Genomic DNA, 17,783 nt, shown 5'->3' on the forward strand with positions numbered 1-17,783 from the left:
CTACAGCAGACAGACAGGTACTACAGCAGACAGACAGGTACTATAGTAGACAGACAGGTACTACAGCAGACAGACAGGTACTACAGCAGACAGACAGGTGCTACAGCAGACAGACGCTTGCTACAGCAGACAGACAGGTGCTACAGTAGACAGACAGGTGCTACAGTAGACAGACAGGTGCTACAGAAGACAGACAGGTGCTACGGTAGACAGACAGGTACTACAGCAGACAGACAGGTACTACAGCAGACAGACAGCCATGAATCCCAGATGGTCCCTTTAAGCAGACATCATAACAGTCTCCACTGTTTATGGGCCGGTGAGAACAGAGTTTCCTTTATTGTCATTACTGTTGGGTGACATATCACACATCAGAAAGTTGTGGTTGGTCTAGAAGAAAGTTAACATTGAACGTAAAAGATAGTGAATGATAAGAGTAAGATGAAGAAGTGTGATTGTGAAATGATAGAAAAACATCAACACTACTTTGAGAATGTTGAGGTTATGTAGCAACACATTATCACCTGGAAGCACAAAGGAAATCATTCTGAGAACCATTACGGAACAATTCTCCTGGAATTTTTCTATGTGATCATGAGATGACGAACGTGAGGAACAACCGTCCTTTCATCCACTGTTAGAATCACAGAGAGGACCTTTCAGAAGGAATGTACCTTTCCAATGTAAAGAACAAATATTTGTATTGCGTCCGTCTCTAAAGTTATGCAGATATTTCCCCAGACAGCTAACGACTTATGAATTTTCATTACTTGCGGAAAAATGGTTAAGATGCTTGTAACAAAACAGAGGCGTCTTTGGTTAGTGAATCAAAGGGCCCATACTGACAGAGGCCACACTGAAGGGCCCCGGGATGGAAAGTAGCATGCAAATAATAACCAGGATCAGAGCAGAACAGGCAACATATTGAGACAAACAAAGAGGACGTTGACTAGGGCGTCCATAAGCACTCAGATTGTCTTATTGTCCAGAATGCTGATTCCAGAGGACAGAAGAGTCTCTCTGCTCAGTCAGGATTCTTGGCCAGAACACTGAGAGAAGTATGTAAGCCTCTCCCCTTGGCTTCTGGGCTGTTAGTCTGAAACAGCCTCTCCCCTTGGCTTCTGGGCTGTTAGTCTGAAACAGCCTCTCCGCTTGACTTCTGGGCTGTTAGTCTGAAACAGCCTCTCCCCTTGACTTCTGGGCTGTTAGTCTGAAACAGCCTCTCCCCTTGACTTCTGGGCTATGCTAGTCTGAAACAGCCCCTCCCCTTGACTTCTGGGCTGTTAGTCTGAAACAGCCTCTCCCCTTGACTTCTGGGCTGTTAGTCTGAAACAGCCTCTCCGCTTGACTTCTGGGCTGTTAGTCTGAAACAGCCTCTCCCCTTGACTTCTGGGCTATGTTAGTCTGAAACAGCCTCTCCCCTTGACTTCTGGGTTATGTTAGTCTGAAACAGCCTCTCCCCTTGACTTCTGGGCTATGTTCGTCTGAAACAGCCTCTCCCCTTGACTTCTGGGTTATGTTAGTCTGAAACAGCCTCTCCCCTTCACTTCTGGGCTATGTTCGTCTGAAACAGCCTCTCCCCTTGACTTCTGGGTTATGTTAGTCTGAAACAGCCTCTCCCCTTGACTTCTGGGCTGTTAGTCTGAAACAGCCTCTCTCCTTGACTTCTGGGCTGTTAGTCTGAAACAGCCTCTCCCCTTGACTTCTGGGCTGTTAGTCTGAAACAGCCTCTCCGCTTGACTTCTGGGCTGTTAGTCTGAAACAGCCTCTCTCCTTGACTTCTGGGCTGTTAGTCTGAAACAGCCTCTCTCCTTGACTTCTGGGCTGTTAGTCTGAAACAGCCTCTCCCCTTGACTTCTGGGCTGTTAGTCTGAAACAGCCTCTCCCCTTGACTTCTGGGTTATGTTAGTCTGAAACAGCCTCTCCCCTTGACTTCTGGGCTACGTTAGTCTGAAACAGCCACCATATAGCGTTGTCTTTCTTCCTGATTTAGAACAGATTGAGGACCCTTAATGGTCTGTATTTAGTAGAATAGCTGGTATCCTTTATCTGGTAATATATGTTGTGATGTCACCCAAAATACTGCCTGTCGCTATCAGTAAATAGCAGAATGAGCTTGTTAGATCTGAAATAAGGGAAGCTGGTCATATATAGCATAGTAACATATTAAATAAATAATGAATCTTCAATAAGATTATTCTTTAGTCATCGTTAACCATTTCAGGTCTTCATCATCGACTCATATTGCATCGGTGAGAGCAGCATAAAGCCATGCATTCATGGTGTTATCTGAGACGTGAACCAACAGGACGGTGTCTAAAGACAATGGTGATGGTAGTGGAAACAGGGTTGTCTCTAAGCAACGTATTTTCATATGGACCCTTTTAGAGGGCCTGACTGAATTAGACCAACAGGAAGTGTTGTACGTTTAGCTGGTGTCCCAAACGGCATCCTATTCCCTGCATAGAGCCCTACTTTTGACCAGGGTTCTGGGGAATAGGGTGCCATTAGGGACCTACAGCAGGGGAATAGGGTGTCATCAGGGACCTAGAGTAGGGGAATAGGGTGCCATTAGGGACCTACAGCAGGGGAATAGGGTGTCATCAGGGATCTACAGTAGGGTAATAGGGTGCCATTAGGGATGTACAGTAGGGTAATAGGGTGCCATTAGGGATGTAGGGTGCCATTAGGGACCTACAGTAGGGTAATAGGGTGCCATTAGGGATGTACAGTAGGGTAATAGGGTGCCATTAGGGATGTACAGTAGGGTAATAGGGTACCATTAGGGATGTACAGTAGGGTAATAGGGTGCCATTAGGGATGTACAGTAGGGTAATAGGGTGCCATTAGGGATGTACAGTAGGGTAATAGGGTGCCATTAGGGATGTAGGGTGCCATTAGGGATGTAGGGTGCCATTAGGGATGTAGGGTGCCATTAGGGATGTACAGTAGGGTAATAGGGTGCCATTAGGGATGTACAGTAGGGTAATAGGGTGCCATTAGGGATGTAGGGTGCCATTAGGGATGTACAGTAGTAGTATAGTGTGGTATATTATAGTATAGGGTAGTATATTCTAGTATAGTGTAGTATATTATAGTATAGCGAAGAATATTATCTTATAGCGTAGAGCGGTGTAGTATGGTGTAGTATCCTATAGCATAGTGTAGTATAATGTAGTATACTATAGTATAGTGTAGCATACTATAGTAAGGTGTAGCACATAATATAGTGTAGTAGTGTGTGGTATAGTGTAGCATATTAGAGTATAGTGTGGCATATTATAGCAAAGTGTAGTATATTATAGTATTGTGTAGTATATTATAGTATAGTGTAGCATATCATTGTATGGTGTAGTATATTATGGTATAGTATAGTGTAGTATATCATAGTGTAGTGTAGTATATTATAGTATAGTGTAGTATTATGTGGTATATTATAGTATAGTGTAGTATATTATAGTATGGTGTGGTATAGTACAGTATAGTGAAGTATATTATCGTATAGCGTACAGCGGTGTAGCTTAGTATAGTGTAGTATAGTATAGCGTAGAGCAGTGTAGCATAGTAAAGTATAGTGTAGAGCGGTATAGTATAGTGTGGTGTAGTATAGTATACTACTGTATAGCATTGCCTAGTATAGTGTAGTGTAGTGTCATGTAGTATATTATAGTGTAGTATAGCATTGTCTAGGATCGTGTAGTGTGGTATCATGTAGTATATTATAGTATAGTGTAGTATAGCATTGTCTAGTATAGTGTGGTGTAGTATCATGTAGTATGTTACAGTAAAGTGTAGTATAGCACTGTCTAGTATTGGCTAGTATAGTGTAGTGTAGTAGCATGTAGTATATTATAGTATCGTGCAGTATAGCATTGTCTAGTATAGTGTAGTGTAGTAGCATGCAGTATATTATAGTATAGTGTAGTGTAGTATCTTGTAGTATATTATAGTGTAGTGTAGTATCATGTAATATAGCATAGTATAGCATTGTCTAGTATAGTGTAGTATAGTATCGTGTAGTATATTACAGTATAGTGTAGTATAGCATTGTCTAGTATAGTGTTGTGTAGTAGCAAGTAGTATATTATAGTATAGTGTAGTGTAGTATCATGTAGTAAATTATAGTGTGATGTAGTATCATGTCGTATATTATAGTATAGTGTGGTGTAGTATAGTGTAGTGTAGTATCATGCAGTATAGCATAGTATAGCATTGTCTAGTATAGTGTAGTGTAGTATCGTGTAGTATATTACAGTATAGTGTAGTATAGCATTGTCTAGTATAGTGTAGTGTAGTAGGATGTGGTATATTATAGTGTAGTGTAGTATCATGTATATTGTGGTGTAGTGTAGTAGCATGTAGTATATTATAGTATATTGTGGTGTGGTGTCAAGCAGTGTAGTATAGTACAGTGTAGTGTAGTAGTGTGTCATATATTATAGTGCAGTGTAGTGTAGGGTAGTATATTATAGTATAGAGCAGTGTGGTGTAGTATAGTACAGTGTAGTGTAGTATTGTGTAGTATAGTATAGTATAGTGTAGAGCAGTGTGGTGTAGTATAGTATAGTTTAGTGTAGTTTAGTATAGTATACTGTAGTGTAGTATCATGTAGTATATTATAGTATATTATAGTATAGTGTACTGTAGAGAGGTGTAGTATATTATGGTGTAGCATATTGTAGTGTAGAGCAGTGTAGTATATTATGGTATAGTGTAGTGTAGTATAGTATAGTGTAGTGTTGTATCATGTATTATATTATAGTGTAGTGTAGAGAGGTGTAATGTAGTGTTGTATCATGTAGTATATTATAGTATATTATAGTATAGTGCAGTGTAGAGATGTGTAGTATATTATGGTGTAGCATATTGTAGTGTGGAGCAGTGTATTATACGATATTATAGTATATTATAGTGTAGTGTAGCATAGTCTAATATAGTATAGTGTAGTGTTGTATCATGTATTATATTATAGTATAGTGTAGTATAGTGTAGTACCGTGGAGTATAGTATCGTGTAGTGTAGTACCGTGTAGTATAGTATAATATAGTATAGTATAGTGTAGTGCCGTGTAGTGTAGTATATTATAGTATAGTGTGGTGTCGAACAGTGTATTGTAGTATAGTGTGGTGTAGAGCAGTGTAGTAAAATATGGTGTAGTGTAGTATTGTGTAGTATACTATAGTGTAGTATATTATATTATAGTATAGTATAGTACAGTGCAGTATAGTGAAGTGTAGAGCGGTGTAGTAAAGTGTAGTGTAGTGTAGTATCTTGTAGTATGTTATAGTATAAGATTTCACATTTATTGATCTGAGACAAAGTGGTATAATTCATGTTGTTGTGCTCTAATGTGAAACAGTCCCCTCTGATCAGATAACCCTTCGTGGTATGTCACCTGTCCATCATATGTGCATTCGATCTACTTGTGCCTAAAGTATCTTAGCCTCTTAACATGTATTTGTAACAAAGTCAATACTCATCAAAACGTCATAAAGTGTTGCTGAATAAAGTGAGAAAAAGAGAAACCCTCATCCCAGAAGAGAGCGACAGAGAGGGGATAAACTGGGAGGAGGGGAGCGGGTTGAATGGCCTGTCTGGCCATCCTCTCTTGCCCTCTCTGCCTCTCCGGAAGCCCGACAGGCGGTGGGAATTGTAGTGGTTTTATAAAGGACAATATTGTTTTTCTCTTATAATAGGAGCATATGTAAGAATCATATTTTCCCCGGCACAACTCCTGTTGAGTGAAGGGATTGGATAATCGTATAGTTATTTTTTGTGCGGGTAATTACAGAAATATATTGCACGACTTTTAAATTAAACTTCAAGATCCAAAATGCATTGCCTCTATGTGCTCGCTGTCACTGCGGACGTGACGACCAGATAGGCTTGGAAATGATTCTGGACCGTGAATATTCTCTGGAGATAAAACCATATTTATTTACCATGAAAAACGTTACAGTATAACTTTAGACGCGCATTTATTTCGTTTGAACGCGGTCCCATCCTGGAGTGACGATATTGTGCGAGATTCGAGGAGAAAAGAGCGTTTCCAACTCGGTCCGTTTCTGCTGCCTATAGCTCAGCTGCGTCTGAAGAAATCAAGCATCGATAAGCGTCGGATTTGTCTCCACCTGAAAAATGCCACGGGATAACAAGAAGTCTCTCATTCAGAAAATAGCCAGCCAAGCCAATATCACATTTAAAGATTTCAATGCATCCGCAATTGGGGACAACAAAGTATTATTGGACAACCGGGGGGATCTAATCACCCTGCTGACGGAAGTCAGCACTGCAGACCTGAAGATGAAACCGAACGGCTCCCATTCCGAACACAACCCACCTGTCACGTACATGCACATCTGCGAGACGGAGTCGTTCAGTATGGGGGTGTTTCTACTGAACAGCGGGGCTTCCATCCCGCTCCACGACCACCCCGGTATGAACGGGATGCTCAAGGTTCTATACGGGAAAGTCAGTATCAGGTGTTTTGACCTGTTGGATAAACCTTCGGACCAGGTGCAGAGTGAGACCCAGTTCGACCCGCCGCTGCTGCCGTTCCAGAAGGACTCTCTACGGCGGGCTGTGCTCCGGTCAACCATGTGGTTCACCCATGACAGTAGTCCGTGTATCTTAACCCCGCAGAGGGAGAACCTGCATCAGATCGACACGGTGGATGGACCGGCTGCTTTCCTCGACATCCTGGCACCTCCGTATGACCCTGAAGATGGGAGGGACTGTCATTATTATAAAGTCCTACAGACTGTTCCCGGCGCAGACAGTAAGGTAGAGGCGCAGCAGCCGTGGGAGGAAGAGACGTGGTTACTAGAGATAGGCCAGCCTGATGGCTTCTGGTGTGGGGGTGAACCATACCCCGGGCCCAAGGTCTCCTTCTAATGTCGGTGTTGTGAAGGCAGGGATACCTGCGACCAAATAGGGGCGGCCGGAGGACTTTCAAAAGACTGAATCACTGTGACTGGGACATGAGTTGTAGCAGGTGAATGAACTGCAGGTGGATAATGTCTCTGGGACAGGCCTTTTGTTTAAGTATTGAACTTTCTCCTGTAAACTTCCAAATAAGATGTTTTCATCCTGAACAGGCTCAGAAACGTCCTATTCTCTTAACAACATTTGTTTGTAACTGAAAATATGATATGCCTTATGTGAATATTGAATGTAAACTTTGACAGCATTTATCATGTCTAGTTTCCATGTGCACACTACATTTTCTATCTTTCATTGATTTATTCCAAACAAATGTGTGTATGTGTAAACACTAGCTTTGTTTATAATTGAAGGCTTTTATTTTGGGACAGTTGAAAGTTCTACCTATAGCCTTACTGCATATACAGTGCCTTCGGAAAGTATTCAGACCCCTTGACTTTTTTCACATTTTGTTACATAACAGCTTTATTCTAAAATATATGAAATTGTTTTTCCTCATCAATCTACACTACCCCATAATGACATCACAATACGCCATAATGACATCACAATACCCCATAATGACATCACAATATGCCATAATGACATCACAATACCCCATAATGACATCACAATACGCCATAATGACACCACAATACCCCATAATGACATCACAATACCCCATAATGACATCACAATACGCCATAATGATATCACAATACCCCATAATGACATCACAATACACCATAATGACATCACAATACCCCATAATGACATCACAATCCGCCATAATGACATCATAATACCCCATAATGACAAAGCAAAAAAAGGTTTTTCGAAAGTTTTGCTAATTTATTACAAATAAAAAAAATACAATTTCACATTTACATAAGAATTCAGAGACTTGTCCCGAAGCCATTACTGTGTTGTCTTGTCTGTGTGCTTAAGGTCGTTGTCCTGTTGGAGGTGAACCTTCGCCCCAGTCTGAGATCCTGAGCGCTCTGGAGCAGGTTTTCATCAAAGATCTCTCTGTACTTTGCTCCATTCATCTTTGCCTTGATCCTGACTAGTCTTGCCGTCCCTGCCGCTGAAAAACATCCCCACAGCATGATGCTGCCACTACCATGCTTCACCGTAGGGATGGTGCCTGGTTTCCTCCAGACGTGATGCTTGGCATTCAGGCCAAAGAGTTCAATCTTGGTTTCATCAGACCAGAGAATCTTGTTTCTCATGGTCTGAGAATCTTTACGTGCCTTTTGGCAAACTCCAGCGGGCTGTCATGTGCCTTTTACTGAGGAGTGGCTTCCATCTGGCCACTCTACCATAAATGCTTGATTGGTGGATTGCTGCAGAGATGGTTGTCCTTCTGGAAGCTTCTCCCATCTCCACAGAGGAACTCTAGGGCTCTGTCAGTGACCATCGGACAGTGGTGTAAAGTGCTTAAGTAAAAATACTTTAAAATACAACTTAAGTCTTTTTTGGGGTATTTGTACTTTACTATTTATATTTTTGACTTTTACTTCACTAAATTCTGAAGAAAAACATTTTAATTTTACTTCATACATTTTCCCTGACACCCAATAGTACTTCGTTACATTTTGAATGCTTAGCAGGACAGAAAATGGTCCAATTCGCACACTTATCAAGAGAACATCCCTAGTCATCCCTACTGCCTCTGATCTGGAGGACTCACTAAACAGAGAACATCCCTGGTCGTCCCTACTGCCTCTGATCTGGAGGACTCACTAAACAGAGAACATCCCTGGTCATCCCTACTGCCTCTGATCTGGAGGACTCACTAAACAGAGAACATCCCTGGTCATCCCTACTGCCTCTGATCTGGAGGACTCACTAAACAGAGAACATCCCTGGTCATCCCTACTGCCTCTGATCTGGAGGACTCACTAAACAGAGAACATCCCTGGTCATCCCTACTGCCTCTGATCTGGCAGACTCACTAAACAGAGAACATCCCTGGTCATCCCTACTGCCTCTGATCTGGAGGACTCACTAAACAGAGAACATCCCTGGTCATCCCTACTGCCTCTGATCTGGAGGACTCACTAAACAGAGAACATCCCTGGTCATCCCTACTGCCTCTGATCTGGCAGACTCACTAAACAGAGAACATCCCTGGTCATCCCTACTGCCTCTGATCTGGCAGACTCACTAAACAGAGAACATCCCTGGTCATCCCTACTGCCTCTGATCTGGAGGACTAACTAAACAGAGAACATCCCTGGTCATCCCTACTGCCTCTGATCTGGAGGACTCACTAAACAGAGAACATCCCTGGTCATCCCTACTGCCTCTGATCTGGAGGACTCACTAAACAGAGAACATCCCTGGTCATCCCTACTGCCTCTGATCTGGAGGACTCACTAAACACAAATGCTTTGTTTTTAAATGATGTCTGCGTTTTGGAGTGTGACCCTGGCTATCTGTAAATAAATAAATAAAATATGAAAACTGCTCCGTCTGGTTTTGCTTATTAGAAGTTATTTTTTATTATTCATGCTTTTACTTTTGATACTTTAGTATATTTAAAAACAAATGGTTTTAGACTTTTACTGAAGTAGTATTTTACTGGGTGACTTCCACTTTTACTGGAGTACTTTTCTATTAAGGTATGTATGACAATTGAGTCCTTTTCTATTAAGGTATGTATGACAATTGAGTCCTTTTCTATTAAGGTATGTATGACAATTGAGTCATTTTCTATTAAGGTATGTATGACAATTGAGTCCTTTTCTATTAAGGTATGTATGACAATTGAGTACTTTTCTATTAAGGTATGTATGACAATTGAGTACTTTTCTATTAAGGTATGTATGACAATTGAGTCCTTTTCTATTAAGGTCTGTATGACAATTGAGTCATTTTCTATTAAGGTATGTATGACAATTGAGTACTTTTCTATTAAGATATGTATGACAATTGAGTACTTTTCTATTAAGGTATGTATGACAATTGAGTCCTTTTCTATTAAGGTCTGTATGACAATTGAGTACTTTTCTATTAAGATATGTATGACAATTGAGTACTTTTCTATTAAGGTATGTATGACAATTGAGTACTTTTCTATTAAGGTATGTATGACAATTGAGTACTTTTCTATTAAGGTATGTATGACAATTGAGTACTTTTCTATTAAGGTATGTATGACAATTGAGTACTTTTCTATTAAGGTATGTATGACAATTGAGTACTTTTCTATTAAGGTATGTATGACAATTGAGTACTTTTCTATTAAGGTATGTATGACAATTGAGTACTTTTTCCACCACTGCCAATGGGTTATTGGTCACGTCCCTGACCAAGGCCTTTCCCACCCTGATTGGTCAGTTTGGCCGGGTAAAATACCAGCAACAGTGTGTGAAAACCTTGTGAAGACTTACAGAAAACGTTTGACCTCTGTCATTGCCAACAAAGGGTATATAACAAAGTATTGAGATAAACTTTTGTTATTGACCAAATACTTATTTTCCACCATAATTTGCAAGTAAATTCATTAAAAATCCTACAATGTGATTTTCTGGATTTTTTTCCCTCATTTTGTCTGTCATAGTTTAATTGTACCTATGATGAAAATTACAGGCCTCTCTCATATTTTTAAGTGGGGGAACTTGCACAATTGGTGGCTGACTAAATACTTTTTTGCCCCACTGTATATGTGTCTGTACCTGTGTGTGTGTGTGTGTGTGTGTGTCTTCTCCGTCCCAGCTGTTCCATAAGGTGTATTTTTACCCGTTTTTTAAATCTGATTCTACTGCTGCATCAGTTACCTGATGTGGAATAGAGTTCCATGTAGTCATGGCTCTATGTAGTACTGTGGAATAGAGTTCCATGTAGTCATGTCTCTATGTAGTACTGTGGAATAGAGTTCCATGTAAACATGGCTCTATGTAGTACTGTGGAATAGAGTTCCATGTAGTCATGGCTCTATGTAGTAATGTGGAATAGAGTTCCATGTAGTCATGGCTCTATGTAGTACTGTGGAATAGAGTTCCATGTAGTCATGGCTCTATGTAGTACTGTGGAATAGAGTTCCATGTAGTCATGGCTCTACGTAGTACTGTGGAATAGAGTTCCATGTAGTCATGGCTCTATGTAGTACTGTGGAATAGAGTTCCATGTAGTCATGGCTCTATGTAGTACTGTGGAATAGAGTTCCATGTAGTCATGGCTCTATGTAGTACTGTGGAATAGAGTTCCATGTAGTCATGGCTCTATGTACTACTGTGGAATAGAGTTCCATGTAGTCATGGCTCTATGTAGTAATGTGGAATAGAGTTCCATGTAGTCATGGCTCTATGTAGTACTGTGGAATAGAGTTCCATGTAGTCATGGCTCTATGTAGTATTGTGGAATAGATTTCCATGTAGTCATGTAGTCATGGCTCTATGTAGTACTGTGGAATAGAGTTACATGTAGTCATGTAGTCATGGCTCTATGTAGTACTGTGGAATAGAGTTACATGAAGTCATGTCTCTATGTAGTACTGTGGAGTAGAGTTCCATGTAGTCATGTAGTCATGGCTCTATGTAGTACTGTGGAATAGAGTTACATGAAGTCATGTCTCTATGTAGTACTGTGGAGTAGAATTCCATGTAGTCATGGCTCTGTGTAGTACTGTGGAGTAGAGTTCCATGTAGTCATGTCTCTATGTAGTACTGTGGAATAGAGTTCCATGTAGTCATGGCTCTGTGTAGTACTGTGGAATAGAGTTCCATGTAGTCATGGCTCTATGTAGTACTGTGGAATAGAGTTCCATGTAGTCATGGCTCTATGTAGTAATGTGCTGCTCCCATAGTCTGTTCTGGACTTGGGGACTGTGAAGAGACCTCTGGTGGAATGTCTTGTGGGGTATGTAGGGTGTCTGAGCTGTGTGCCAGTAGTTCAAACAGACCTCTGGTGGTATGTCTTGTGGGGTATGTAGGGTGTCTGAGCTGTGTGCCAGTAGTTCAAACAGACCTCTGGTGATATGTCTTGTGGGGTATGTTGGGTGTCTGAGCTGTGTGCCAGTAGTTCAAACAGACAGCTTGGTGCTTCTTTGTGGCACCTGACCACATGACTGAACAGTCCTCCCAGTGCAACAAAACTAGGGCCTGCCTTGTTGATAGTGTTGTTAAGAAGGTAGAAACTAGGGCCTGTAGGACCTGCCTTGTTGATAGTGTTGTTAAGAAGGTAGAAACTTGAGCCTGTAGGACCTGCCTTGTTGATAGTACTGTTAAGAAGGTAGAAACTCGGGCCTGTAGGACCTGCCTTGTTGATAGTGTTGTTAAGAAGGTAGAAACTAGGGCCTGTAGGACCTGCCTTGTTGATAGTGTTGTTAAGAAGGTAGAAACTAGGACCTGTAGGACCTGCCTTGTTGATAGTGTTGTTAAGAAGGTAGAAACTAGGGCCTGTAGGACCTGCCTTGTTGATAGTGTTGTTAAGAAGGTAGAAACTAGGGCCTGTAGGACCTGCCTTGTTGATAGTGTTGTTAAGAAGGTAGAAACTAGGGCCTGTAGGACCTGCCTTGTTGATAGTGTTGTTAAGAAGGTAGAAACTAGGGCCTGTAGGACCTGCCTTGTTGATAGTGTTGTTAAGAAGGTAGAAACTAGGGCCTGTAGGACCTGCCTTGTTGATAGTGTTGTTAAGAAGGCAGAGCAGCTCTTTATTATAGACAGACTTCTCCCCTTCCTAGCTACTGTTGTAGCAACATGTTTTGACCATGACACAAATGACTTTGACAGACAGTTTGTTGGTGACATATAACTCAGTTTAAAGTTGTTTAGGCCTATCGTTTGATTGGTGTTCGGAAACACAATCTACTGTCTCATGGATATGTTTCATGTATGTTTCATGACAAATCTTTAGGTGGCAGGTAAAATGTCCACGACCTTTTCTGTTGACTGTTGCGTTCTGTTGATCTATAAAGTGGCCTTTACTGTATCAACCTGTTGTGTGTGTCTGTCATTCAACGGTTGTCTACAATCAAAAAAGTTTACAAAGATACTGTACATGAGATGTTGCTATATCCTGTGGTTTCAATCAACTCTTTGTTCTTTTTTAATGTTGATCAGACTACCGGTATTAGTTTTTAATGTTGATCAGACTACCGGTATTAGTTTTTAATGTTGATCAGACTACCGGTATTAGTTTTTAATGTTGATCAGACTACCGGTATTAGTTTTGAATGTTGATCAGACTACGGTATTCGTTTTTAATGTTGATCAGACTACCGGTATTAATCAGACTACCGGTATTAGTTTTTAATGTTGATCGGACTACCGGCATTCGTTTTGGATGATCAAAGTATATACTTTAGATTATTATTTTTCTTATTTTCTTTATTTAACGTATTATTATTATTATTATTATTGGATGTCCTGTGTGTATAGATCTCTACATGAACAACGGTAAAGATCTTTCCTGTTCTAGTTGTTGTTAACCACAACATCAGAACAGCACGGATAGACCGTGAGTGGGAGCAGCCTTGTGAAGGCATGACTCACATCAGACTGACGTTACACGGGAATTACCATGCCCACCCCTTCTGGTGTACTTTCCAATAATATTACATTATATTCATGTTGTTCAGAGTTTACTTTATTTGTTTTTAGTTCACAAGAAATAACCAGGCCTTTCTGGAGGCCATTGAGATTTTTTTAAATCAACATTAACATTTAATATGAGTCGGAAACATTCACGAAAAACAAATGTCAAGTCGGTTTGAGTTCAATTATTTACATTCCTTATTGTTAGACATAAACCACAACACTTTCCATAGTTACACGGCACAATGTGTACAAAAATATACATATAATCAAACTTTGATATTAAATGACAAAATGTACAATTCATTAAATCGTCCTTGTATTGACAATGTACAAAAATAACGTGTGAAACGAGGCACAACAGGGGGAAATACAATCAACGAACATGTTAAAATGGACACATTTTTGTCTAGTAAATAATTTAAAACACCTTTCCTTCTAAATTATTGCAAACATAACGTTCTTTCCATGCAGCGTTGTGTATATTGTAGCCTATTGGCGCGTCAGTGTAAATGTGCTTGATATTAATCCTCAACATGTTTCTTCCCGAGACGTGAAGAGAATATAGGCAGCCATGTGTTAAAAGTATTGTCTATTAACTTGACTGACTTCAGTAGCCTATGCAAACAAAGTGCGTTTCTCTCAGCCACCAAACTAAGAGGATACATCGTGGGAACGTTTGGAGCGCACCGGAATGATGCGCAATTACGCATGAAAGAGAATTATGCTGTTGCATGTAAAGTTCGTTCCATATTATGTTTTGAACTTGCAGCTTCCAAACAATTAAAACTCAATCTCTATTGTCTTTAGTTCGTCAAGGTTTCTAAATATGTATTCCATTAACCTATTGGCTATAGTGTGTTCTATACCGCCCGCGAGGGGCATCCCGCCAGCTGTCCCGTGCTGGAGGAGCAGACTCCGCTAGATGTGCTTATAGAACCGGTACTGGAGCGATCAGAGTTCGTGTTGTTTGATGGCGCAGTGGATGATTTTCTCTCTTTCTGTCTGAGATGAATCTTGGTGTGTCTTTTGCGCTCGTCGCTCCTCGCGAACTTACGGCCACAGAAATCACAGGCGAAGGGCTTCTCTCCGGTGTGCGTGCGGATGTGCGTGGTGAGGTGGTCGCTGCGGCTAAAGTTCCTCATGCAGATCCGGCACTGGAACGGTTTGTGTCCCGTGTGGATCCGGATGTGTCTGGTCAGCTCGTCAGACCGAGAGAACCGCCGGTCGCAGCCTTCCGCTGGGCAGGGGTACGGCCGCTCATGGACCGGGGTCTTGCTCGGCCTGTTGGGATATTTTCTGGGCCGCAGGATGGGTCTCAGGGGGAGGTTCTGGGGGCTGTACGCGGTGGGGAGTCTGGGTCCATCCGAGACCGGTCCACCTAATGTAAAGTTCCTAATAGTGTTCAGGGGAGTCAGAGGTGGGGGTACTCTAAAGGAGTCCAGTGGGCAGGGGAAGGGCTTGCGGTCAGGCATGGCCTGCATGTCCCTCTGACAGGTCGGCGGGAAGAACCCAGCATAGTCTGGGATGATGGGGAAGAGACCCGAGTCTGTGTTGGGTTTAGGGGAGGAGTAGGACGGCGGCGGGTAAGAGATACCGGGCCCGGTGGAGAGGAAGGCCGACGGGTCCTGGTAGACCTCCCCACAGCCGTAGGGAGGCGGGGAAGAGTAGAGGTGGTGCTCCATGTCGGCCTGGTTCTGGGCCATGGTGCAGCTGAGCGTGGAGGAGAAATGTCCGGGAGAGCCGGAGGACGCCGGGGAGGAGGAGGCGGAAGATGGCTGGGTCATGCCCAGGATCCCCGCACTCACAATGTTGATGACGCCCTCGGGGTTCCAGTTACCGGGATACTGGGAGTCGATGGAGAACTTTCCCATGTAGGTGAAGGTCTGGTTCCGATGGCCAGGTGGCTGGGAGAAGCTAGAGTAAGACAGGTCGAGAGAGCGTTTCTCTAAGCTCATATCGCCACTCATCAAGCCATCTGGAAGATAAGAAGAGACATCTTAGCAGATAATCACGAAACAAACAAATCAGAGAACTTTAAAAAAAACAAAACATGCTGCAGGTCCGTTCTCGTGCGCACAGTGTTTGGTGCGTGCTGCGCGCTCGCATCCTTTACCCACCGGTCATTCATTCAACTTTTCAAAGGGGTGCCGTTTTACTTTCATGCAAACTTTTTTGGGGAAAAGTGCGTAACTCTAGCCATGTGCTTCTAAAACATATTTTATTTTATTACCATTGATACAAATATCCAGACATACATTTGTCCCACAACCATTCATTCAAAAACATGTCCAAAATCTCTTGACCAAGATGAAAAAATGAAATATCAAACAGTATGCATAATATTATAATCTATACGTAGTAGCCGATGTGTTTCCTCTCCAATAACCAACACAGCACATGTTGCATTCTCTAAAGGTCCCCATGATATCAAAACATCACCCTGTATAGTCCACGCTTACCTGGAGCTCCGCTAAGATGGTCGTGGTAGTGGCCTCCTAAATCAGCGTTAGGAAAGATAGCCACCCCGGGCGGCAGACTGTCATGATCCACAGAGTAGATGGAATCAGGGACAGGATGGACATACCCACCCAGAGAGACCGGGACTTTCTCTAAAGTTTTAGCCGTCATCATTTAACTAACGGCTTCTCGCTGTTTCCAGGGTTAAAACGGTATTTTAAACCGGCTGGTTGAGTATGTGTGGCCTTACTGTCCTATCCTACACGGAAACATCTGATAACCTGTCCGGAGAAGTTAACACAATCTGGAGCGTGTGTTGATACCACCTCTATAGTCTACTCTACTCTCTCCAGATCATCAGGCTGTTTAGTGAATGACGGATCCTAGCAGCACGAGTAGCAGTAGTATGTATTTATCAGTGGGGCAGTGAATGCGCCACTACGTCACTGCCCATACAAGGGTCGTTTGGTTCGAGAGAGGAGGCGCTGGGGGATCCTATTGGCCCCGGGCTGTCAATGGAGAACCCACAAGTGAAAGTTCTCCAATATAAAGCGATAAAATATGTTTGTTTTTTCTCCATGCAGTTTCCATTAGCACGAAAATGATAAAACAATATAAGTGTAAAGAAATGAACGAATGCAAGATGGCACGTTATCAGTTTAGACGGACATCAATGTTACAAGCGTATCTGATGTATACGATTTGAAATGTTTCCTCTACACATCGCCTTCAAATAGGAATTCCGGTTTTTCTCTAGAAGCCATACATGGTTTTATCCGGTAAATCTAAGAACACACCTGCCTACATATAAGGGTTCTATTCCGGAATATGAGCGTCGGAAACTATCGAGTCTTGCCGAGCAAGAGCAGCGACAGAACTACCATCGCAAACCACAATCAAATGAGAGCCACAATCACGGAATTTTCACCTTTGCTGCATTAGACTCGGAAACTTTGTCAGGGTCGTTTGAATAGGCTTTGCTTTAGGAAAGACTGGGCTACAGGCCTATTTAGTTACGAGCTATTTATATCACTAGAAGGGAAATTGTTTGTCTTGAAATGTAATGACTTTCACATCCTGAAATGAAACGGGTAAAGGCACATGGTCTAATGATAACGGAACATATGGATACAGTGGTAGGCCCAGACTAGCTATACATTAGGCCTATAATCTATTATAGTCAAAAATATGTTTTATATTGTTAACGTAGGCTACTAATAATATGATTATTGTATTTGTTGTTATTATTATTTTGTTGTTGATTCTCAATACTGTTGCCCTCCAGTGGTGTTGAGCGGAACTGAGAGGTCGACTCGTCTGTCCGGCAGGCCGACTAGGTTACTTACTGTCTGGTGTTTCAGTGATACACATCTATAAACCTCCTCAACCCCACGCGCATTTTAGAAAACCGGACATAGTTCACAATAACATTTCCGTTCAGAGGCGATAAGGCGATGCGTGAAATAATGTAATTGGCACAGCTTGGTAGACTCGGTATACTGGTAAAGTCCCCACGTGGGTTGAGAAACTTGAAAGTTAAAAACTAGATGGGTGGGTGGGTGAGCTGTTCGGGGCCCTGGTTGGAAGGCAATTTCCAGCTTGTGGCTGTGTCAAGTAACGCGTGGGAGAAAATTATCTAAATTTAAACATTTGATGCCTATAAAAAGTTATTACATTTTCTTGATACTTATACATTAGACTATGCGTATTATTATTATTGTGACTGGTTAGGCTTATTATTATGTTGATATTACTATAATAACGATTAAATAACAATTATTGCTAGTAATAATAATAATAATAATAATAACAACAACAGTATATAGACAAGAATGAATCCTTCGTTATTCAGCTCCCTGA

General features: G+C 41.7%; 2 protein-coding genes across 2 annotated transcripts; one reads left to right on the forward strand and one right to left on the reverse strand.

The window, feature by feature from the left end:
* Window positions 1-5,866: 5,866 nt before the first annotated feature.
* LOC110511817 (2-aminoethanethiol dioxygenase-like) lies at window positions 5,867-7,460 on the forward strand. Its single transcript, XM_036972087.1, has one exon. The coding sequence runs from the start codon at window positions 6,139-6,141 to the stop codon at window positions 6,892-6,894; it is 756 nt and encodes a 251-aa protein (XP_036827982.1). The 5' UTR covers window positions 5,867-6,138; the 3' UTR covers window positions 6,895-7,460.
* Window positions 7,461-13,501: 6,041 nt separating this feature from the next.
* LOC110512060 (early growth response protein 2b-like) lies at window positions 13,502-16,621 on the reverse strand. The gene is made up of 2 exons (XM_021592662.2): window positions 15,926-16,621; window positions 13,502-15,441 (listed from the first exon to the last, which is right to left on the reverse strand). Exons 1-2 carry the CDS (start codon window positions 16,095-16,097, stop codon window positions 14,327-14,329), a joined length of 1,287 nt encoding a protein of 428 aa, XP_021448337.2. The 5' UTR covers window positions 16,098-16,621; the 3' UTR covers window positions 13,502-14,326.
* Between the last annotated feature and the right edge of the window lie 1,162 nt (window positions 16,622-17,783).

The sequence above is a fragment of the Oncorhynchus mykiss genome, unplaced genomic scaffold (genome assembly GCF_013265735.2).
Source record: "Oncorhynchus mykiss isolate Arlee unplaced genomic scaffold, USDA_OmykA_1.1 un_scaffold_119, whole genome shotgun sequence".
Classification (NCBI taxonomy): Eukaryota; Metazoa; Chordata; class Actinopteri; order Salmoniformes; family Salmonidae; genus Oncorhynchus; species Oncorhynchus mykiss.